This window comes from Carlito syrichta, unplaced genomic scaffold (genome assembly GCF_000164805.1).
Source record: "Carlito syrichta isolate Samal-C Ts95f unplaced genomic scaffold, Tarsius_syrichta-2.0.1 Scaffold305703, whole genome shotgun sequence".
NCBI classification, from domain to species: domain Eukaryota; kingdom Metazoa; phylum Chordata; class Mammalia; order Primates; family Tarsiidae; genus Carlito; species Carlito syrichta.
The window spans coordinates 59,533-81,940 of record NW_007249799.1 but is presented as its reverse complement, the minus strand read 5'-3'; the positions used below and the strand labels follow the sequence as shown (position 1 = coordinate 81,940).

The 22,408-nt window shown below is 52.8% G+C and overlaps 1 protein-coding gene across 1 annotated transcript in view; it reads right to left on the bottom strand.

Annotated features, from left to right (window-relative positions):
* Window positions 1–22,408, bottom strand: part of MEGF8 (multiple EGF like domains 8) — a 49,205-nt gene that overhangs the window by 6,411 nt on the left and 20,386 nt on the right. Inside the window, exons 16-39 of the mRNA XM_008062432.2 lie at window positions 21,304–21,422; window positions 21,078–21,209; window positions 20,874–20,987; window positions 20,178–20,426; window positions 19,217–19,416; window positions 18,659–18,869; window positions 18,321–18,570; window positions 17,374–17,506; window positions 14,217–14,464; window positions 14,026–14,136; window positions 13,749–13,867; window positions 13,202–13,409; window positions 12,547–12,727; window positions 11,786–11,949; window positions 10,886–11,030; window positions 9,239–9,470; window positions 7,994–8,117; window positions 7,595–7,808; window positions 7,268–7,482; window positions 1,940–2,147; window positions 1,579–1,738; window positions 968–1,160; window positions 325–495; window positions 58–188 (exon numbers count right to left, since the gene is read on the bottom strand). Coding sequence (XP_008060623.1) covers window positions 58–188; window positions 325–495; window positions 968–1,160; window positions 1,579–1,738; window positions 1,940–2,147; window positions 7,268–7,482; window positions 7,595–7,808; window positions 7,994–8,117; window positions 9,239–9,470; window positions 10,886–11,030; window positions 11,786–11,949; window positions 12,547–12,727; window positions 13,202–13,409; window positions 13,749–13,867; window positions 14,026–14,136; window positions 14,217–14,464; window positions 17,374–17,506; window positions 18,321–18,570; window positions 18,659–18,869; window positions 19,217–19,416; window positions 20,178–20,426; window positions 20,874–20,987; window positions 21,078–21,209; window positions 21,304–21,422 — 4,232 coding nt within the window. The remainder of the gene's footprint in view (window positions 1–57; window positions 189–324; window positions 496–967; window positions 1,161–1,578; window positions 1,739–1,939; window positions 2,148–7,267; window positions 7,483–7,594; window positions 7,809–7,993; window positions 8,118–9,238; window positions 9,471–10,885; window positions 11,031–11,785; window positions 11,950–12,546; window positions 12,728–13,201; window positions 13,410–13,748; window positions 13,868–14,025; window positions 14,137–14,216; window positions 14,465–17,373; window positions 17,507–18,320; window positions 18,571–18,658; window positions 18,870–19,216; window positions 19,417–20,177; window positions 20,427–20,873; window positions 20,988–21,077; window positions 21,210–21,303; window positions 21,423–22,408) is intronic.

Genomic DNA, 22,408 nt, shown 5'->3' with positions numbered 1-22,408 from the left:
GGTTCCAGGGCTGTTCCTAGTGAGAAGGGTGAGGGTCCCGGACCCCTCTCCTCTCACTTGGTGCACTTTCCATCCAGGAGGAAGTAGCCGTGGAGGCAGCTCTCGCATTTGTCCCCATAGCTGTTGTTCTGGCAGTTCACACATACGGCCTCATCTTCACTAGGACCCTCTGTCACCCAGTTTTCAATCTGACCAAAGAAGGACAGGGAGGTCACAAAAGGCTTGGACCGGTCCCCTCCTCCCTCAGACACAGAAGCCCAGGCCCTCAGTCCTTTCTTCCTCAAACCCGGGAGTCCAGACCCCCAGCCTCCCAGCCTCTTTTACCTCCTCTGGATCCAGTGAGTACTTCTCTGGCTCTCTCCTGGCCATTTCAAGTTCCTTTCTGGAGACGCAGACGTGGCTATTTCCACGACAGAAGGCGTGGCAGGGCCGGCAGGTCCCACCTCCCACAGCTGAACCCACGAACAGTGGGAGGCATTGCTCACAGTGGCTGCCCTGGGAGTCCAGGACAGGGGAGTCAGAGAGGTTGGAGAATCATCAAGAGTGGGGAGCGGTGAGGGGATGGAAGCAGGATTTGAGAGGGCATGGGAGGGCAGCAGGGGCTCCGGCACCTAGTTTAGACAATCGCAGCCATCTGCAGTTTAGACCCCACCTTCACTTGTGCACTTGAAGCCCAAAATCCTGAGCTCAAAAAGCTATTCCCGACACTATCCCAAATCTTCCTCCATACACCCACCCTCTCTGGTCCATCACCCACTCTGTCCACTATTCCAGGGCAGCCCCCAGTGACACAAACCCAGACAGCATCCCCAAAGTCTCCCCACATCTCCCTGGGACTGGCTCCGCCACTGCTTCCCCGTCCCTGGCTATCAGGGCCCAGAATGAGGCTCAAGCTGCCTTCACGTGGGCTGGAGGCAAGCGAGGGCCTGGTCCCAGGGTCAAGTGTCTGAGGTCCTGGGTGGCCCACCTTGGTGTGGTTGCGGCAGAGCAGGCAGTGGTCACGTGCCCCAACACCGGCGCACTCGCTGTGGCGGTTGCAGCGACACTCTGTGGAGCAGTTACGGCCAACAAAGCCAAAGTGGCAGCGGCAGTGGTCAGGCTCCACACATGAGCCATTCACACAGCCCTGGGCGCACACTGGGCGACACAGCCCCGTCACACTGCAGGGGTGGAGCAGGGGTCAGGGCAGGAGGTCAGGGCAGGAGGCCACCCTCCTTACAGCTCTGCAGCCTAGCCCTCCTCCAGCTCCCCAGCCCTCTTCTCAACTAATTGCTCATCTCTCTCTGTTCCATCACTCTCCCCTCTTCACCATCTAGCCCACAAACCTCCCCCTTCTGGAGCACCCAGTTAAATTCATTCATCCCTCGTCTGTCTCAACATCCTTTCCCCTCCCTAACTAAGCTTACCACCATTCCCTTTCCTGGATCAATCCTGTCATCTTTACACCTTGGACTTCCTGTTCTTTCATCCTGCTCTGCTCTAGGCTTCATCCTTTACTGCTCCCCAAAGACTCTCCCACCCTAGTCTGTATGGCCCTGCTCCTCTGACCACCAGAGCCCGTCTTGACTGCAGCCTCACTTGTCCATGGTGTAGCCTGTCTTGCAGCTGCACTCATAGCCGTGGGGCTGGTCGTGGCAGTTCTGCGTATCGTTGCAGTCGTGGTGCCCGTTTGCACACTCGTCCTCAGGGGGGCAGGACAGGAAGGCCCAGGAGGCCCCAGGACGCCCACACGTCAGCCCTGGCACCGGGGATACACCAGGGATACAGGGTTTCACCTGGATGGGGGTAGGGAAACTCTGCCCCCTCCACTCCCAGTCACCCACACCCTCGCTGCTTCCTCTGAGCCCCACCTGAGACAACCCCTAGCACTTCCATGTTCTCTGTGCCAAACCCCAGCCAAGAGCCAGCTCAGTTTGTCCCACTCCCAAACCCTGCTCACCATCACGGGGGCCACTGAGTCCACCCTCCGTGCAGCGTCCGCCCCCATCCTGGCCCCCCCAGGCACACCAGCCACAATGGGGTCGCTGTAGGCACAGCGCACACTGGGTTGCCTGAGCACATCCCAGGGAGCAGCTCTCAGGTCCCCGGAGCAGCCGCCCGCAACCTCCGGCCATACATCGAAGGGGTAGGTATGAGGGGCTCAGACACTGTATGGGGAGGGGTGTGGAGGGTGAGAAAGGAGACAGGAAAAGAGAGTCAAACACACTCTGAATATCTTCCCTGATTACATCCCCCATCCCGGCCACAGCCATGCAGACCAATGTGGACACTAGTTGGATCATCTCATTCTTCATTCTTAGAATGTGTAACTAGACATCAAGACTGAAGTTGGGCTAGGGAGGTCCTTGAAACAGGAAGGGCATATGGACTGGCTAGACAGGCTGGATGGACTGGATGAGCAAATGAAGAGAACATAGAGAGGCAGGAAAAGAGCACCATCAGGAAGAGGCAGAGATGAGAACCATGTACCCCAAAGAGAGATGGAGAGGCAGCTTTCCAGGTTCCATCTCCAGTGCCTGGTGAGGCCCAGCTGTACTTTCTATACTGTGTTCCAAGAGGTACCACTGTATTGGTGTAGGGAGTTCCCTTTATCTACCCAGTTAAAGGTACTTCTGTTTCTTACAACTAAAGGAAGGCAATGATCCCAGAGGAAGACAGAAAAGAGTATCATAAGCAGGGTTGAAAACCACAGATGCTTAGAAAAAATGCGGACCTGGCTACTGGGGCAAAAAGGCTTTTTCCAGGCTGGGCATGGTGGCTCACACCTATAATCCCAGCACTCTGGGAAGTTGAGGTAAGAGGATTGCCTGAGCCCAGAAACTCGAGACCAGACTGGGCAACATGGCAAGACCATGTCATCTCTACAATAAAATTTAAGAAAAAAAATTAGCCAGACATGGTGACACTCACCTTATAGTTCCAGCTACTAGGAAGGCTGAAGCAGAAGGATTACCTGAACCTAGGAGGTAGAGGCTGTGGTAGTCATGATCATACAACTACACTCCAGCCTGGGAAACAGAGTGAGACTCTCAAAAAGAAAAAAAGGTTTTTCCCACCTCAGGTTGTAAAGCTGAGGAATCCTTAGTTAGAGGCCAGGCAGCGACTCATAAGCCATCACTTATATGTTAGGACCCAAAATTGTGTACAATGAGGTTCAGACTCTCAGGAACTTACTTCAGTGTGTAACAGCATTTTATATACTGCTTGAGCCTCAAGTGAAGTATGAGAGGAAAGAGATTAATCTGGGCCCACTGCCTGAAAGCACTTAGGAAAAAGCAAACCAGCCATGTAATCTTGAAATAGAAAACCCTGACTACTGTGGCCAGAGCTCTGAGCCCACTGAGATCTATTAGAGCCTGCAATGCACTAAGCCTTGCTGAACTTCGAGAGCCAAACTCTCTGCCAGGTGGGGCTTTCTAGATCTAAATTTAGCATGCCCGCTGGCAAGTGGTGGGACAACCTGGGAAGGGAAGAGAATCCTGAATCCTCAGTCTTGCACAGCAAATTCTGCTGGGACTTCCCTAGTGGCCAAATGCAATGACGTCCAACACCACACATTGCATTTCCTGTGTTCCTGGAAAAGATGTATGAATGTTAAGTTCTACAAGCAGGACTCTAGGTTGTCTATTGACATACCCATAGCCTAGAAAAGCACCCAGCACAAGGAAGGTGCTCAATAATGAATTTGTTGGACATGTATGGTGACTCAGGCCTATAATCCCAGCACTTTGGGAGGCCAAGGTGGGAGGATAGCTTGAGCCCAAGATTTCAAGACAAGCCTGGGCAACACAGTGAGACCCCAATTCTACAAAAAATAAAAGACCAGGTGGGCATGGTGGCACGTGCCTGTAGTCCCAGCTACTCAGGAGGCTGAGGTGGGAGGATTGTTTGAGTCCAGGAGGTCAAGGCTGCAGTGAGCCATGATTACACCACCATACTCCAGCAGGGCGACAGAGTGAGATCCTGTCTCCAAAAAATAAATAAATAAATAAATAAATAAAAATAAATTTGTTGAAGGGAGGGATGAAAGAAGGATAGAAAAAAGGAAGCAGGTCGGGGAAGAGGTTTCTCTGTTGCCTGCTCCAGGCTCTGAGCCCAAAACCAATAAGAAAAACAATGCCAGATGTATAAAATCTGGCAGCACATGAGCCAAATCCTAATAGATCTGGTCTACAAACCTACTAGGTTTGACCCATGCAGAATCTGAAGCAACACTTTAAAGCCAGGAGATTTCACAGAAATCAGATCTGGCAAAAGTCCCCCCTCACATTCACACACAGCTTCTACTCTGTGCAGGCCCGACCCCTGCGGGCAGGCTGCAATCCCCAATTCACTGTCCCACTTTGTTTCCCTGTCTCTTATCTGGCCACTCCCTCATATCTCAGCTGCCCCAGCTCTTCAGGCATCCCAGAGCCTGGCAGGCCCCAAGGAACTGGAGAGCAGCCAGTGCCAACCAGCTCTCTGGTGCTTCCTTGTGGTCCTTGGAGTCCTCATGAAGACAAATCACAGAAATTTCTATAAAATTTGGGGAGGACTTGTATTGCCAAAAACACTAGGTTTACAGATGAGAGGCCTCTGCTTGTTGCAGACCAACACCACAGGGGCTTTTGTCCTTCTGGTAACACTGAGAGCACCCATGGAGACCCCCTCAGTGATCTTCCTGGTGTTTCTTAGACAGTGGAGACTGGAAATCCTCCCAGTGGGAGGGACTTGGGTCAGTCAGATTGGTCTTCACATCACTGCTCATTATAATAGCAATAATAAATAGCAATAGACAATAATAAGTAATAATAGCAATAATAATATGTGCCTTTAGTGAACAGCAATAAAGAATAATAGTAATAATAAATAACAATAATGTTTGAGTCCTTACTGAATGGCAGGCATTGCTCGATGCTTTAAAAGAAGTCTCAGCCGGGCTCGGTGGCTCAGCCTGTAATCCTGCGCTTTGGGAGGCTGAGGTGAGTAGATTGCCTGAGCCCATGGGTTCGAGACCCACCTGGGCAACTTGGTGAGACCTCATCTCTACGATAAATCAAAAAAATTAGCCAGGCGTGGTAGTCACGCCTGTAGTTCCAGCTACTTGGAAGGCTGAGGCAGAAGGAACGCTGGAGCCCAGCAGGTCGAGGCTGTGGTGGCCAGGAATGGCCACTGCACTCCAGTCCGGGTGACAGAGTGAGACTCCAACTCAAAAGAAAAAAAAAAAGTCTCCTATTTAACTAGTACAACTTCCCTAAGGACAGGGTCTATTGATATGATTCCCATTTTACCAAACACTCACTGAGGTTTAAGACAGGGGAAGTTACTTGCCCAAAGCAAACAGCCAGGAAGTGGCCAGGTTGGATTCAAACCCAGGTCCCACTGATCTCACAGCCTGAGTGTAAACTACCTCTGGGAGTAAGCTAATATGTCACTCCCAGGTGGGACTTCTAGTGGTAAATGTCAACGCCTGTGAGATTCTTAGTCTGCCATCCCCTGCCCTTCTGGTCTAGAATATGCAGGAAGTACTGCTGGTCTTTCTTTAGTCCACCTCTCAAAATGGCTATTCTAATGCCAAGTGTCCCATTTCCCTGTACTGTCGTCTACTGGGTGTGTGGCTGGACCAACATTTAGTTCATAAGTTGTGGGATGGTTAGTAGCGTTGCCTCAAATGGGTCTTGCACAACTGAGGTACAAATGAGGAGCAGACATCAGTGGGAATCAAAGACTCAGATCTCTAGCTCAGGGATGCTGTTTCTGCATGTGATAGCAGGAGGTGAATCTGTCTTGTCTCCACCTGGTTGCAGTAAGGGGCGAATGCCTTTGTGTCTGCCACCAGGAGAGCTAAATCATGCCAGGCAGAGGCATCTTTGGAATGAAATTTCTGGAAACAAGAGAGTATGTGCTTGGCAGTTAAGGGATGGATTGTGAAGGATACAAACATGTCTGCCCAGACCATACCCACCTTCAGCAAACACCTCTCCATGCCCCAGTCACAGAGAAGGTCTGCATCTGATGTGCCACATTTGAACTATGAACTCCTACACTTCCCTGTCCAGGTCCTACTGGACACTTAACTTGTGAGCTAAGAGGGAGTCTTTCCTTAAAAATATGAGGTAAGCCGGGCTTGGTGGCTCAGCCTGTAATCCCGCAACTTTGGGAGGCTGAGGTGAGTGGATTGCCTGAGCCTGCGGGTTCGAGACCCGCCTGGGCAACTTGGTGAGACCTCATCACTACAATAAATCAAAAAATTAGCCAGGTGTGGTAGTGCGTGCCTGTAGTTCTAGCTACTTGGAAGGCTGAGGTGGAAGGATCGCTGGACCTCAGCAGGTCAAGACTGCGGTGGCCGGGAGCGGCCACCACACTCCAGTCTGGGCGACAGAGTGAGACTCCAACTCAAAAAAAAAAAGAAAAGAAAAGACTTTTTTTTTTTTGAGTCGGAGTCTCACTCTGTCGCCCAGGCTGGAGTGTAGAGGCACACTCATGGCCACTGTAGCCTCAAACTGCTGGGCTCAGGTGATCCTTCCGCCTCAGCTTTCCAAGTTGCTGGAACTACAGGTGTGTGCCACCATGGCTGGCTAATTTTTTTATTTACTATGGAGATGAGATCTTGCCAAGCTATCCAGGTTGGTCTCGAATCTCTGGGCTCAGGCAATCCTCTTGCCTCTGCCTCCTAAAGTGCTGGGATTATAGGCGTGAGTCACTGTGCCCGGCTAAAACAAAATTTTTTTTAAAAAGTTATATAGACTGAGGGTCAAGGCCTTATTTGAGGCCATGTGTGTTGTCAATCAGGCCAAGACAAACTGGACGATGAAGATGTGTAAAGAATAGCTGAGGTACAGGTCATGTGGCCCAAGAATGACAGACCAACAGTACTTCCTGCTTCCAGAGTCTATCAAATACCCCAGTTCCTTACAACAAAACCATCATGAGGAAGTATCTGTTTCTTACAACCCAAAGTTCCAAAAGTAGAGAAAGATATAGAGGAGGGAGGCAGAAACAGTTTGGGAGGTTGAAGGGAAGACCATGAACAAGAGCTGGAGAGACAGAGGCTGGGCAGCAGGGAAGGTGGCAGAAAAGCATGGTCAGAAGACACAGCAGGAACACTCATAAGATGGAGGGAAGAAAGAGGCAATGGGAGGAAAAAGAAAGCAGGATTGTGGGCCTAGAGCCAGGGAGATGGAAGGAAGACAGAGGAGGAGCTGGTGGAAGAAAGGTCAGTGCCAGGGCAGAGAGGAGGGAGAACTGGATGAGCCCATCTGGTCCTGGCCCCAACTAAGCACAGTACCTGTTGCAGGCTGCTGCTCCAGACACAGTGCTGCCAGCCCCCATCTGCTCCCTTGGAGTCCAGGCAGGAGGTACAGTTGGGTAGAAGATGACAGGGGGTGGGGCAGGGCAGTGGGGGTGATGATTCTACCGGCATTGGGGACACATTGAGCAAAGAGTGGCTGAAGCATGTCCAGTCATAGGTGGGCTGCACTGAGAGGATGCGGCGAGTCTCCCCTGGAGTTGGGAGCACAGGGATTATTAGTTCCCAGTACTGACCCCCAGGCCCTCTCCCTCAGACCCAGGAGCCCCCAAACACACCTCTTGGGGACCCAGCCCAGCCACTCACCCGTTCTCTTGAACTGCCTTGTCCACATGCACTTGCCCTCCCGGGTGCACTGCTCACAGTCGGCAGCCCCGCACGCAGCCTCTGAGCAGTTCCCTGCCCAGAAGACTTCTCGCTGGTTGATCCTACAGTCATTCTCAGAGGTGCAGGACCCGTTGCGTCCAATGCAGGCACCCTCGGGGCAGTTGGTACACCACTTACAGCGGGGAGCAGATGCCTGGTGAGGGAAGACAAGCCCGTTAGGGTCCTTAGGGTCCCCAGCATCCTTTCTGATCCAGATGAAGGGCTTGGTGGCTCCCAAGACCCTGGGATAGGTGGGACAGCCAACCAGAGTGGAGTCCAGGCCTCCCTGTCCTCCACCTGCTGCTCCTGGTAACCCCCTCCCCCAACTCCTCCATTCACCTCTCCATCTCCAGGCTGCAGCGTCCGTGGATGGCGGGCCAGACACTCACTGCAGGTCCGAAGACGTCGACATTCCTCTGGGGAGCGAGGCATTGGGGAGCAGGGGGGTCCCCCACAGCCCAGCCTGGAGGACATGAGGCCTGGCTCACTCACAGCCATCTAGGCCTCATCCTTCTGCCTCTTGACTCTGTCCTACAGGCCGTCTATACTATATCCCATGCTGGACATAGCACAAGCCTTCCAAAGCTGATCCTCTCTCACCCCCACATGGTAAAGGAAGGTCCCAAGTCCACCTGTAATCCAGGCATGCTAAACAATCCTCAGGCCCTCTTGCTCCTCCAGCCACTAAGGCCTTCTGCCACCTGAATCTCTCTCTGATCATCTCCTCCTCCCCACTCCTGCAGCCTTTTGCCCAACTCAGCCTCTACCCAGTCCCCACCTGCAGTCTTGCCACTTTGCTCCTCATAGCAACCCCCCTTTCCTGTTCAAACCTTCCATGACTCCCCATCACTCACAGTGGGGTTCATAATTCCTTACCCCAAATCCTTGGAGGCACATGCATTTCCGAATTTTCCAGAGTTTAGAAAAGCAGCTAGGTGCACCCACTGTTACATAACACTCCAGTTGGATCTGGAGGAGCACCCCGTAATCACACTCATTAGTATTCTTGTAGAAAATGGGATGGCACACTGCCCGGAGCAAATAAAGCCCACTGATAGCTTCATATAAGCTGAGGATGATGGAGCAGTCAAGTGAGTTTGTGCTAACCCTAGAAAAGCACATCCAGGGATGTGTGGATTCCTGAAATGAAGCTGAGGGGTCTGTGGTCCTAAACAGAGCCCGGCACATCAGCCAGCTATTCGAAGCCCTTTCGGAGCTGACCCCACCCCTCTTCTAGTCTCATTTTCCCCCAACATAGATCATCTCTCAAACGCACAAGGCACAGCCTCACTTCTGAATCTTTGCTGGTCTAAACTCTACTGGTCTTTTAAGGCCCAGTCTAGACCCAGCTCCTTTAGGGAGCATTCTTGCATGAGACCTCAGCCCCCAGGCAGGCTCCCACCTCAGAGCTCCCTCGGACTGCCCCAGCCTATGATGATGCACCCCTTTCCCATGTGTGAGCTGGCACCCAAAACCAGCTGGTACACTCCTGAAGCTTTCCTCCTGGCCTGGTCTAGCTCAGGACCCCTTTTGGAGGGCTCTGCTACCACCTGCCTGTGATGGGCTGTCAGTCACCACGGTTACCTGTGGGCCTGGTCCCCAGACAAGCAGGCCCCATGGCACCAAGTGCAGGCCCCAGACTGGTTACAAGCTTCAGGCAAGGGCAGCAGGCGGCAGGGATCGGGGGGCAGGTTCAGTGCCAGCAGGCGGCCCAAGGCCACTCCCCCGAAGCCTCCAGAGATGTACAGGTGGCTCCCCACTGCTGCCACAGCATGGGCCACAGACTCCTCCATTGGTGGTCCCACAGAGGCTGGGCCTAAGGAAAGATAGGGTGTTCAGAGAGATAGAAAGCAGGAGACTCAGGAAAGAGACTCACACAAAAATGCCAGTCAGAGAGAGACAATGAGCAAAAGAAGAGTCAAATACAGCAAAAACAGACAGAAAGACAGAGAGGAAATAGATAGGGACAGACAGGACAAGAGAATCAGACACAGACAGCAAGGTAAAAGAGAAGGAGTCAGAGACACAAACAGAGAAAAAGGAGTGCAAAGAGTGAACTAAGAATAGAGACAAATGTTTTGAAACCAGACAGAGGTGGTGGTGGTACAACATTGTGGAAACACTAAACAACAGTGAACTTTAAAATGATTAACTTTATGTTATATAAATTTCACCTGTTTTTTAATTGTTTTTAAAAAAACAGGCACAGAGTAGTAGAAAAAATAGATTTAAAAAAAAGGGAGCCAGGTTCAGTGGCTCAGCCTGTAATCCCGCACCTTTGGGAGGCAGAGGTGAGTGGATTGCCTGAGCCCGCGGGTTCGAGACCCGCCTAGGCAACTTGGCGAGACCTCATCTCTACAATAAATCAAAAAATTAGCCGGGTATGGCAGTGCGCGCCTGTCGTTCCAGCTACTTGGAAGGCTGAGGCGGAAGGATCGCAGGAGCCCAGCAGGTTGAGGCTGCGGTGGCCGGGAGGGTGCCACTGGACTCCAGTCTGGGCGACAGAGCGAGACTCCAACTCAAAAAAAAAAAGAAAAAGAAAAAGGGAATTAGAGACAGAGGGTCATGGGCTGGGCATGGTGGCTCATATCTGTAATCCCAATACTTTGGGTGGGTGAGGTAAGAGGACTTCTTGAGTTCAAGAGTTCAAGACCAGCCTGGACAAAATAGCAAGACCCTTTCTCTATAAAGAGAAAAATAATAATGTTTTTATTAGAAACAAAGAGGCAGAAGGTCAGAAAGAAAAGGAGAAAAGGGGGCATCCCCCTCGAGTCCCCTCCCACTGTGGGAGCTTTTCTGTCCTCTCAATAAATCCTACTTTTTCATTTAAAAAGAAAAGGAGATGGATCCAGAAACACACACAGCCAGTCATTTACAACATTAAATGAGACAGGCAAAAGATAAGGCCACTTCTAAACTATGAACAGCAAAAACTAGCAGGAAACACCCCCACATAAAATAGTGGTTGCCTCTAGAGAGTGGGATTGGGGTGGTTTTTTTTCTTATGTACAATAAACATTCTTACTTTTATAATCAGAACTTTAAAAATAAACTTTTCTAAAAAAACAAATAAAAGCATTTCTGTGGTGTTTCAATAACATAGAGGGGATGGGAGTTTTGCCAGTGGCTCTGCAAGGGCCTGAGTGACTCCTAATGAGTGAAGGTGCCAGGACAGGAACGGGGCTCCTCCTAGATGTCCCCGGTCTCCTGGGGACAGCGACGGGGACTTACGGGTGAGGTCAGGAAGAAGCCAAGCATTGCAGTTGACTTGGTAGAGCAGAATATCACTGCTGAACTCATCGGGGTCTGAGCGCCCCCCAAGGACCACCATGGTGTCCCCCAGCAGCGCTGCAGCATGGAAAAGCCGAGGACGGGGCTGTTGGGAAGAGCGATGGCAGGATAGTCTGTCAGAGCTGTCCTCTGCTTCACATGCTCCCTCTCAGCCTACCTGCTACCCTTGGAGTTCCCTACCTGCCCCCAACTAGCACATCCAATCCTAACCTTCCTCAAATCTTACCTCCTTCCTCTAGAAAACCTCTCATATCCCCGAGATACTCCCAGAAGCCCCATAAACCAGGCTGCTCGCTAGGAACCTGCTCCTCGAGGCCCCTTAAGGTGAACCACCCATATTCCTCATGTGACCTTACCAATTGGGCTTGGGGGAACCCTAGGGGTGAGGCTCCCTTAAGTCTCTTGTTTCTGCCTCCCTCTCCCCGAAAATGGGATTAGAAATGTGTGTGGACTGAAAACGCAAGTGTCTCTAACCAGCCCAGATGGGCTCTCTGGCCTCCCACACACTGTCTCCTTGGCCTTGAAGGCAGGAAGCATAAGGAGCCTCAGTTCTACTTTTTATAGGTGGGGAGGCCCAGGAAGGTAGAAGGCCTGCCAGAGCCACTCTGAGAGTCAGGGTCAGAGCTGGGGCCAAACTCATGCCTCTGCCCTCCCGGTCTAGGATCCTTTCTTTCTAGTCAGGGATGGAAGCAGAGGTGATGTGGAGGTGTCACAGTTCAGTCAGGGAACTAGAAAGGAGGGGAAGCAGGAATCCAGGATGGAGCAGTCCCCAGGGCACTGGGGAAGGGGATGCCTCCATCCTACTGCCTCCATTCATCAGTCTGGACCTCTTTGCCTGACCTTTGCTCCCTGGGAAGGGGCCAGCAGGCTCCAGGTGCGGTCAGGACAGTGCAGAGAGTAGAGCTCTGGTGATGGGGCTGCCAGCTCCACATGGAACCGGAAGCCCCCAAACACGTAGAGAGAGTCAGTGGCCTCGTGGTAGACTGCAGAGTGACCATAGAGACCTGGTGGGGGACAGAGTGACCACAGGCTGGGGAAGGGCTAATGATCAACAACGCCCCCACCAACTTCTTGGGCTCCCCTGCTTAGTGACCACACCACTATCCTACCAGGCCCTGAGACCAGAGATTTAGCAGTCCTTCTCAACCTCCACCCTTTCAGTTCTAAAGGACAATTATTAGAGACTCTGGGAAGGATAAATCAACTGTTGAAAAGTTATGACAGGCTCTTAGGAAGGAGACAGAGTGTCCAGAATGTCTGGGGAACAATGACCAAAGAAGGAGAGATAAAGGAAGATAAAGAAAGAGATAAAGGAAAGAGAATCGCTGAGGAGCAGTGATCTCAGAACCTGGGAAGGGAGATGGTGACCACATGTGGCAGGAAGTGGGCAGTTTATTATGGAGTCTGAGAGGGAAAAAAGAGAAACTGAACATTTCAAGAGAGGGTATGCTAAGAATCTGGGTGGGGGCTATAAGAAGGCAGGAAAATAATAAGGTATGGCAGGTAGTGACCATAGAGCATGGGAGTGGATAGACAGTCTACATGAATCTTAGACAGTCAGAGGTCCAAGGGTGCTGTGCCCTCCTGGTCCCCAGCCCCACCTGTAGGGGGTGTCCCGCTCTGGGCTCCTGACACCCAGGTGCCGGTCGCCAGCTGGTACTCAAGCAGCTGCTGGTTAAAGCCATTTTCGGGGGAGTAACCACCCACCAGCAGCAGAGACAGGCCTCGGCGGGCAGTAAGGGTGTGACCAGCAACTGCTGGCAACTCCACAGTCTGAGGGGCCTGAGAGATAAAGGGTCGAGGTCACCAAGAGGGCCAGAGGTCAGGGGTCACCTTGTGGGTAGAATAGAAAGCCAGTCCCCATAGTCCTCTCTGAACTGCTAAGGAGGTAGTGAGTTCCCTAGAGCTGGTCAGATTTCAGGTCTTCTGACAAGCTCAGGTCCTGGCAAGAGTGCAGTGGGCCTCTTGTCCTTTCTGTCTGCTCAATATCCATGAGCAGCTTGGAAAGCCCTTGCTTTCTCTGTGGTTGGCTGGGGTAGTGTTCCAGCCTGGCCAAGCAGAGCATCACACCCCCTCGGTCAGGGATTGGTTTGGGATGACACGACCCAGGAAGGCCAAAGAAATTAAATTCTGGGGCTTCTGCTGGATCCCTAGGAGGACACTGTTTCCTCTGGTGGTGAAGCTTGCAGGAGCTGCTATGGCCTTTGCCAGCGCTCAGTGTGGGGACTTGGGGGAGGGGTGGGGAGAGATACTCACCTTCTCCTGCCGCCACTGCAGGGTGGTGAGGTTGAGGACCCAGAAATCATGGGTGACACCCCCAGCTGTGAGTCCTCCCAGCAAGTACATGGCACCACGACCGGCAGACACATAGGCAGCAGCATGGAAGCAGCGGGGTGATGGGCCTGGGCCTCCGTCCTCAGCTCCTGCTAGCATCTGTGTCCACCGCCGTTCGCTCACTGAGTACCTGGAGCCAAGGTGCAAAAAAGTAGCCTCATTACAGTTATCCCAGCATCCTTAAAGGTGACCCTCTGAAAGATGTCCCAGCATCCTGTGGGGGACCTTCCTATGACGAGCATCTTACCATTCCCTGGGGTAGCACCACCCAATTAAGCACTCCAGTCTCCAGATATACACAGGTGAGCTTCCTGTGACAAGCGTTTCAGTATATTTTGGGGTGTCCTTCACCTTGGAAGTTTTTTCTGTGCCCACTCCACCAAGGTGACTCTTAGGTACAGACATCTCCGCATCCCCTGAAGTGACTGTCTTTAATTCAGGTATCCCACTTCCCCAGGGAAATCCTCACCTGTACAGGTTTCCTAGCAGCCCCTGGGGTAGGCCCAGACCCCCAAACATCCACAAAGTGGCATCAGGTCCCTCCACCATGGTGTGCCCCAGACGGTGCAGGAAGCGGCTAGCAGTGTCCTGGGGTGGGGACAAGGATGTCAGGAGTCAGGTTAAGGTCATGACAAAGTGTCAAGCCTTGGTGTAGATCTAGGGTGGTTCCAGCAGTGGAGGTGGGAGGATGATCCAGGAGGTGGACTGTGCTGTACATCCCCAGAGAGTGGGTACCCATAACTCACAGCTGAGAGACGGCTATCCATGAGGGTCTCCCAAACCAGCTGCCCGCCATCAAGCTTCATGGCACAGTCAAGGCCCCCGAATCCCTCAGTGCAGATGCACACACCCAGGCTCTGAGGGAAAATGGAAGGAGGCTCAGAGAAGCCCTGATCACCACCCCTGTCCCACTGGGCTTGCCCTGCTGCACTCATACCTGGTTACAAGTTCCAGCCCCAGTGTGGGCATTACAATTTTCTGGACACAGAGCCATGCGGCAGTGTGGGCCAGCCCAGCCCTGGGGACATCGACAGAGCCCAGCGCCTGCAGCTCCGTCCTGGGGCACACACTCCTGGGGAACAGGGCAGCTCCCGGGGCCCCCTGACCCACAGCGGGCAGAGCTCACCGAGGCGTTAAAGCCCCAGGATGAGGAGCCGTTGGCCTCCCAGTGAAGCACGAGCAGTCCTGCAGGGAGAGAAACCAGAGGCTTGTAGTGAGGCCATGCTCCAGGCCCTGCTCTACGGCTATGTATTAAGAAAACACAGTGTGCCATATGATCCAGCAATTCCCCTTCTGGAATATACCCAGAGGAACTTAAATAACGCTACAATAAAGATACCTGCACACGCATGTTTATTGCAGCACTATTTACAACAGCAAAAACATGGAACCAACTGTGCTACCCATTGAAACTGGACTGGATAAAAAGAAAAAGTGGTACATATACAAAATGGAGTATTATGCAGCTATAAAGAAGAACAAAATTATGGACTTTGCAGCAACTTGGATAGATTTAGAGTCTATAACACTCAGTGATTTATCACAGAAACAAAGAACCGAGTATCACATGTTTTCACTCATAAACAGACCCTGAACATTTACCATAATACTGTAAGAAAGGGATTGGGAGTAGCCAGAAACTGCAGAGGGTGAGGGTAGCACATAATATTAATAAGGGTACCTGATCTCAAATCAGGCAAAGTGGGGACCAAAGGTAGGTCCAAACTTTACCTATACAATGACTACTTGTATACCTAACACTGAATTGTACCCTGCATATTTATTTATTTATTTTTGAGTTGGAGTCTCACTCTGTTGCCCAGACTGGAGTGCAGTGGCCGCTCCAGGCCACCGCAGCCTCGACCTGCTGGGCTCCAGCGATCCTTCCGCCTCAACCTTCCAAGTAGTTGGAATTACAGGCGCGCGCTACCACGCCCGGCTCATTTTTGATTTATTGTAGAGATGAGGTCTCGCCAAGTTGCCCAGGCGGGTCTCGAACCTGCAGGCTCAGACAATCCACTCACCTCAGCCTCCCAAAGGCGCAGGATTACAGGCTGAGTCACCGAACCCGGCTATACCCTGCATCTTTAAAATAAAATAAATTAAAAAAAAAAAGACAGCCAGGCTTAGTGGCTCAGCCTGCAATCCCAGCATTTTGAAAGCCAGGCTTGGTGGCTCAGCCTGCACTCCAGCCTGGGTAAAGGAGTGAGACATCAACTCAAAAAAAAAAAAAGAAAGAAAAAGAAAAAGAAAACTCAGTGTGACTGGGCAAGGAAGCAAAGCACCCAGACCACTCACAATCTCACAATCACCATTCTTCTGCACATGCTCCTCTTGCCAACCTATCAAGTTCTGCCAATTTTAAAACAGAAATCTCTCACATTCACCCCTGCTTGCCACCTCCCCAGCTGCCTCCAAGCCAGTATCCCATCTCACTTGGACATGGGCACTCGTCTCCACACTGGTCTTCCTGGCTGCTGCCTATACCCTCCTCACAGTGGCCCAGTGATCTTTCAGCACATGAGTAGGACCCTGTCATCAACAAGCTCCAAACCTTCCAAGCTCCTCACTGCTCTTACATGAGACCTGGCTTCCTTAGAAAGATGAGTAGTATGGTAAGTTGCAAGGGAGAGGAACTAATCATATGATGTTAGGATATGTAAAATATGCCTCAATGAAGTTAAATTTAGAAATGCATCCCCTCTGGAGCCCATAGGGTCCTGCAGCCCCTCGTTCCATGGCTTTCCATTCTCCTGCCTGCTACACCCCAGAGCCTACTGGCCCCTTTATGCTCTCAGAGTCTTGGCACCTACCACTCTTCTTCCTAGAGGGGCCATGTGGCCCCCACACCTTCAGCTTCATACCTCAAGTAACATCACACCTCTATCAAGAAGTCCCCTGGCTCCCCAAGTAAGGCCCGGTATCCACTCCTTTCTGTTTTCTCTTAGCCTCAGTGGAGGGTAACTATTCAGAGCACGCTTTGTTCTCCACTCCTGTAGGTCCTCGAAGGCAGTGCCTGTGTTCCTTGGGCACTGCTGTATCCCAGCATCTAGTTCAGGACTGGCTCATCATTAGTGCTCAGTAAACATCTGCTGAGCGAAATGAAATCACTTCAGTTCTAGGGGCTCAGTGTGAGGCACCTGAGGGTTCAAGCAATCTCTAACAGGCCAACTACAACTTTGTCCCTTTGCCCTTTGTCTACCAGCCTTGAGGCCGCTCTGATTTACAATATGAAGAAAAGTATTTCCAAACTTGGGCCCTTTAACTGCCACAGGAAGCACATCATTTCTTTTTCTTTCTTTCTTTTTTTTTGGTGACAGAGTCTCACTCTGTTGCCCAGACTGGAGTGCAGTGGCTGCTCCCAGCCACCGCAGCCTCGACCTGCTGGGCTCCGGCGATCCTTCCGCCTCAGCCTTCCAAGTAGCTGGAACTACAGGTGCACGCTACCACACCCGGCTGATTTTTGATTTATTATAGAGATGAGGTCTCGCCAAGTTGCTCAGGTGGGTCTCGAACCCGCGGGCTCAGGCAATCCACTCACCTCAGCCTCCCAAAGGCGTGGGATTACAGGCTGAGCCACCGAGCCCGGCTACATCATTTCTAAGGAATCACCATCAGACTAAGTAGGCCCCATCAGACTCTCAGCACTATAGATGTTTGGGGCCTGGTGAGTCTTCATTGCAGGGCTGCCCTGTGTATTACAGACTGCCCAGCAGCATCTCTGGCCTCCACCCACAAGATGCCAGGAGCTCCCCTAATCATGACAATCAAAATGCCTCCAGACATCACCAATGGAACCACCAAGTTGAGGAGATGCTCAGGGGGGCCTCAGACCAACCACATCCTATGTGCCCCAAAGACATGTCCCACTCAGCCCTTCCCTCCCCAGAAGTAGGCCAGTCAGCACAGTCCTCTCTATTTTCCATCAACTGAGGCAACTGAGGCTTAGAGATGGTGAGGAACTAGGCCAACCAGGAAGTCAGTAGCAGAGTTGAGCTGGAACCTGGATCCTGAGCTCACTTCTGGTGGTGGGTTCAGGGTCAAGGAATACATAGGTCAGGATAAAGAGGTCCCACTTCCCAAAGCACACATACCAGACAAGGCCTGCACAGTGAGGGGCCTGTCCCGCCGCTGGCCACAGAAGGCAGCTATAAGGCTACGATCCGACTGGACAACACCAGTGTCTAGGAAGCGTGGGAATCCGTCAAAGGCTAGGACATAGCTCAGCTGGAGAGGTGCAGAGTCAAGGATTAGGGAACAATGAGGATAAGAAAGAGGGCACTTGGGACCAGGGAGAAGGAGGGGTTCAAGAGGAGAGGCTGCCAATTGTGGTGACTTACTACTGTAATCCCAGTACTTTGGGAAGCAGAGGCGATTAGATTGTCTGAATCCAGGGGTACAGGACCAGTCTGGGCAACTTGGTGAAATTTAGCTCTACACTAAATCAAAAAAATGAGCCAAGTGTGGTAGCACATGTTGTGGTTCCAGCTACTTGGAAAGCCAAGATGGAAGGGTCACCTGAGCCCAGCAGGTCGAGGCTGTGGTGGCTGTGAGCATGCCACTGCACTCCAGCCTGGGTGACAGAGACTTCTATTCAAAAAAAAAGAAAGGAGGCAATCTGGAACTGGAAATGGGTTGTTTGAACATCCAGGGCAGATTGCGAAACAGTGACATAGAGGCCACCATTCCCCACTACACTGCATTTCTTTCTCAGTACACAGTTCCTGGTAGCCACTACCAACCAATCCGCATTGGCATGCAATTTACCATCCCTGGTCTGCTGAAAGGGAGTTTGAGGATCTGGGGAATGGGGGATAGGAGTTAAGGAGGTAGGAAGTGATCTGAGAAACGGGAGGGTCTATGGGCTAAGGAAAAAAGGGCTTAAATCTGAGAAATAGAGTTTGGGATTTGAAGGATCAAAAAAAAAAATCCAGCAACACTGGGGTTAGGGTCTGTGTGGGGATCCAGATTGGGTAGGGGGACATAGTTCTGGCTCATGGGCCTGAACCCTAGTCTCCTCAGTAGTCTCCTCAGTGCTCACCGTGCAGGGGGTGCTGCTGTCGGGAGAGAAGGTGAGGGTGAGTGGGGGACAGAGGGTCCCGGGGGCACAGGGCTGTAGCACCTCAGTGGCCGAGACAACCCACACACAGTAAGACAGGCCAGGCCCGGCTCTCGCAGCCCCACCACCTGGAGGCAGCAGCCCCCCAACCCGGCGTGAGCCCAGTGCCACTGAGGACACGTTGGTGAGGAGAGCACGACCCCCACATTCCCGGAAGCAGGAGCCACCAGCCCTGGGGAGATGGAGGAGAGCCAGTGTCAGATCAGTCCTGCCCCACTAACTAAGCCCACCCCACCCAACCCTGGCTGGGCCCAGCTTACCGGGGATCCCCGTAATAGCCTGGGGAGCAGAGCTGGCAGTGGGCACCCTCAGTGTGGTCCTGGCAGAAGCAGAGGCCGCTGAGATTGTCGCAGTGACCACGGCGTGGGTCCCCGTGCCCGTTGCACTGGCAGGGCCGGCAGCCACCCGAGCCCGTGGCGTTGCCAAAGCTGCCGGGCCGGCACCGTTCGCAGTGCTCCCCCCATGTCCAGTCTGTGGAGGCCCCAGCAGGTAGGATACAGAGTCAGGGACAGGGGTGGGAAGGGGCCCAGAACAACTGGTTCAGCTGATTCCTGACCCCCACTAAGCTGCTTCAGAGGAGAGAAATCAAGGCCCAGGCTAGGGGGAAATAGCAAGTCCCAAGAGAGGAAACTGAGGCCCAGCCCGAAAGATGGGAGGCACTGAAACCTCTGTGAGTCAGGAGCAGGAGAGGGGCAAGGGGACCCAGAGCTGTATGAGGGAAGACCACAGCCTACTCAGACAAGAGGAAGCTGGAGTCCCAAGAAGGGAGGAGGCTCCCTCAAGGCCAGTCCCGGGGGCTGGGGATGAGGGCTGCTCACCCTGGCACTCATCGCAGAAGCCAGGCCCCCGCTTGCGGCAATGACTGTGGAAACTGCAGCCACAGTCTCGGGAGCAGCGGGGGGCTGGGGGACCTGGGGCAGGTGTGGGCGGGGGCAGGTCAGATGTCCAGCCCAGGTCACACATGCAGGTGAAGTCCGGGGGGCCACTGCATACACCATGGCCACAGTCCTCCAGGCACCTGAGGGGGTGTGATAGGGGTAGGGCAAGGGCCAGGTTAGCCAAGAGCTCTCAAAGCACACCAACATTCCCACCCACTGCAACACCATCAAAGTTTCCATGGTTCTGGGCTATGTGGGTAACCCTGTCTCCAAGGTAACTCCATTACACAATGTCATGTCTGTTTCTGTAGCAACCACATACCACCACTGTGAAACCCCTTTCAACTGGGTCCTCCTCCATCTCCATGGCAATGCTGAAGACTACGGCCCACAGACTGTGGGGGATCCATCTCCATGGTAACTGGAATTACACTGGGGACCCTGTAACTCTAATGAGAGCTAGCCTGCAATGTGAAAACACCAGGCTAGCCAGGCATGGTGGCTCACGCCTGTAATCCCAACACTTTGGGAGGCGAAGGCAAGAGGATTGTCTGAGTCCAGGGGTTGGAGACCATCCCGGGCAATTTGGTGAGACCTCATTTCTACAATAAACCAAAAGATTAGCTGGGTGTGGTGGTGCACGCCTGAAGTTCTAGCTACTTGGAAGGCTGAGGTGGGAGGATAGCCTGAGCCCAGCAGATCAAGGTTGCAGTGGCCATGAGCATGCTACTGAACTCCAGCCTGGGCAACAGAGTGAGACTCCTACTTAAAAAAAAACCCAGGCTAACTGGGAATGCTGGTTCCATAGGAGAGGGCCCAGTGCCATGACAGCTTTCTCCCTTTATCTCCCTGTGCCCCAACCCTGGGGCAACACCTCCATGGCAACCCCCACCTTACTCACGTGCGGTTGCAGTGTGTGATGCCATCACCCTGGTAGCCCCGCTGGCAGTGACACTCGTAGCTGAGGGGCGTGTTCAGGCAGGTAGCCCGCGGGTGGCACCGGGCCAGGCCCAGGCGACACTCATCCACGTCTGGACAGCGGGCGTATGCCCAGCGGGCAGGAAGGGCCACAGGCAACCCCAAACCCTCCCCTACCCACAGGGAGCAGTTATCCCCACCCACAGGCCCTGAGAAGTCTCCTTGTAGGCACCTGCAGGGTGGGAGATTAAAGAAGGGTGGGGACAACATAGAAACAGGAGAGAAGAAACAATGATGGGGAGAGAAGGCCAGTCAGAGGGAAAGGAACCGAAATACGAACATGAGAGAAAGAAATCGAGAGAAGTTGCAGACAAAAAAGATGTCAAAAGACAGAAGCGAGGCAGAGACAGGGATGCAGTCAAAGAGAGAGGAGGAAATAGAAACAGAAAGGCAAAGAGAAAGAAGACGGAGAGGGGAAGATGAGAGAACAAGTCCAAGACCCAGAAAAGGAGAGAGAAGGAGGGAAGGGGAGAAAACAGAGACAGAAAACAGTTAGGAAAAGGAAAGGCAGCCACAGGACGGGGTCAGGGCAAGTGGACAAAGAAGCAAGAGGCCGTTAGAATAACCGGTTATGGAACACAGTCAGGCACCCCCACCACCCACCATCACCTGGGCTCACCGTCCCAGCGTGGGGTTGTCCTCATTGCCACACCAGCCGCACTCATGGGTCTGCAGACACTCATGGCAGGCCAGGAAGCCATCGCAGGTCCGGCACCGTGGCTCTGAGTGCACACTACAAGGCAACAGGTGTGGGGGGTCAGAGCCCCAGGCCCTCCGTTGGTGGAAACTTACCCCTCCATGAGTCCTGCCCTTGAGACCTCACCTGTCATCCCAGCCTCGACAGCCTCCGTGCGGGTACCGGGCCAAATATGCGGCAAACAGGAAGCAGGTGTGGGTGGACTGGCACCAGGCACACTGGCTTGAGTTGGCCAGGCAGTCCTCACAGGTCAGGCGCCTGAGACAGTGAATGGGGACGGGGTTACTCCACGGCCCAACTCCTGGTCCCATGCACATTCACCCACTGGTTCCCTGGACCCAGCAGGGCTCACTGGCTGCAGAGTGGGGGACACTCCTCTGGACTCTTCAGGGCACCCCGACCACGGCCCCGCCGGCTGCACGCCGCATCCCCTTTGCGGCTGGTGCTCTGATGCCACTCGCAGTAGGGGTCCTAGAAGGTGGTTGGGCAAAGGAGTCAGAACCCCACTTAGGACCAGGCATGGTGGCTCAAGCCTGTAATCCCAGCATTTTGAGGGCCAATGCGGTAGGATCACTTGAGGCCAAGAGTTCAAAACCAGCCTGGGCAACACAGTGAAACACTCTCTCTACAAAACGTTTAAAAAAAATTTTTTTTTTTAAAGAACCCCACTTAGCCCAATCCCTTGGCTCTAGTGCCTATGTATCACTTGTTCAACAACAGCTGCTTTCCTCACCTGTCCCACTCCCTACACCACACCTTCAAGCCCACTTTTTCCCCAGTTGCCTGCCTCTTTGGACCTTCCCCTTCAGCTACAGACACTTGTGGGTCTGCCTGAACAGCTCCCACTCCCTTCTTTGGGCACTGCAACCCTTCTGCACAGTCTAAGTGGGACTGATTCAATCTCTGGGATTCAGAGGTGGACAACGGGCTATACTTCCTCCTCCCAACCTTAGTCACTGGCCTGGGAACCTACACTAGGCCCAATCAGAATCAATGAAATGTGGTTCTGAAACTACTGTTGAACTCCTGGGTAATGGTGGGAAGGGGTGGGAAAGAGGAAGTCTCCTCTACTTGCTCCATTTGGGACTGAGCAGGAGAATGAAAGCCTGGAGCCCTGGTGGGTTCCACTCACAGAAAATGAACTTCCTGGGGAACAAGAGGATGTAGAATGGAGGCAGAGGGATACTTGACAACATCATCTGAATCACTGGAGCAAGCAGGCCTAAAGACCTACTCCTGGGCTCCGTTTGCCTGAACTGATAAGTCCCCTGCTGGTAAAGGGCAAGTGGGATGCATTTTCTGGCCCCTACAATAGGGAGAGTCCAGACTCCCAGGTGTATTATCTCTTCAGTTCATCTCCTTTGCTCCCCACCTTGTTCCTGCCACAGATTAAGAATAACAGCCCAGCCGGGCTCGGTGGCTCAGCCTGTAATCCCGCGCCTTTGGGAGGCTGAGGT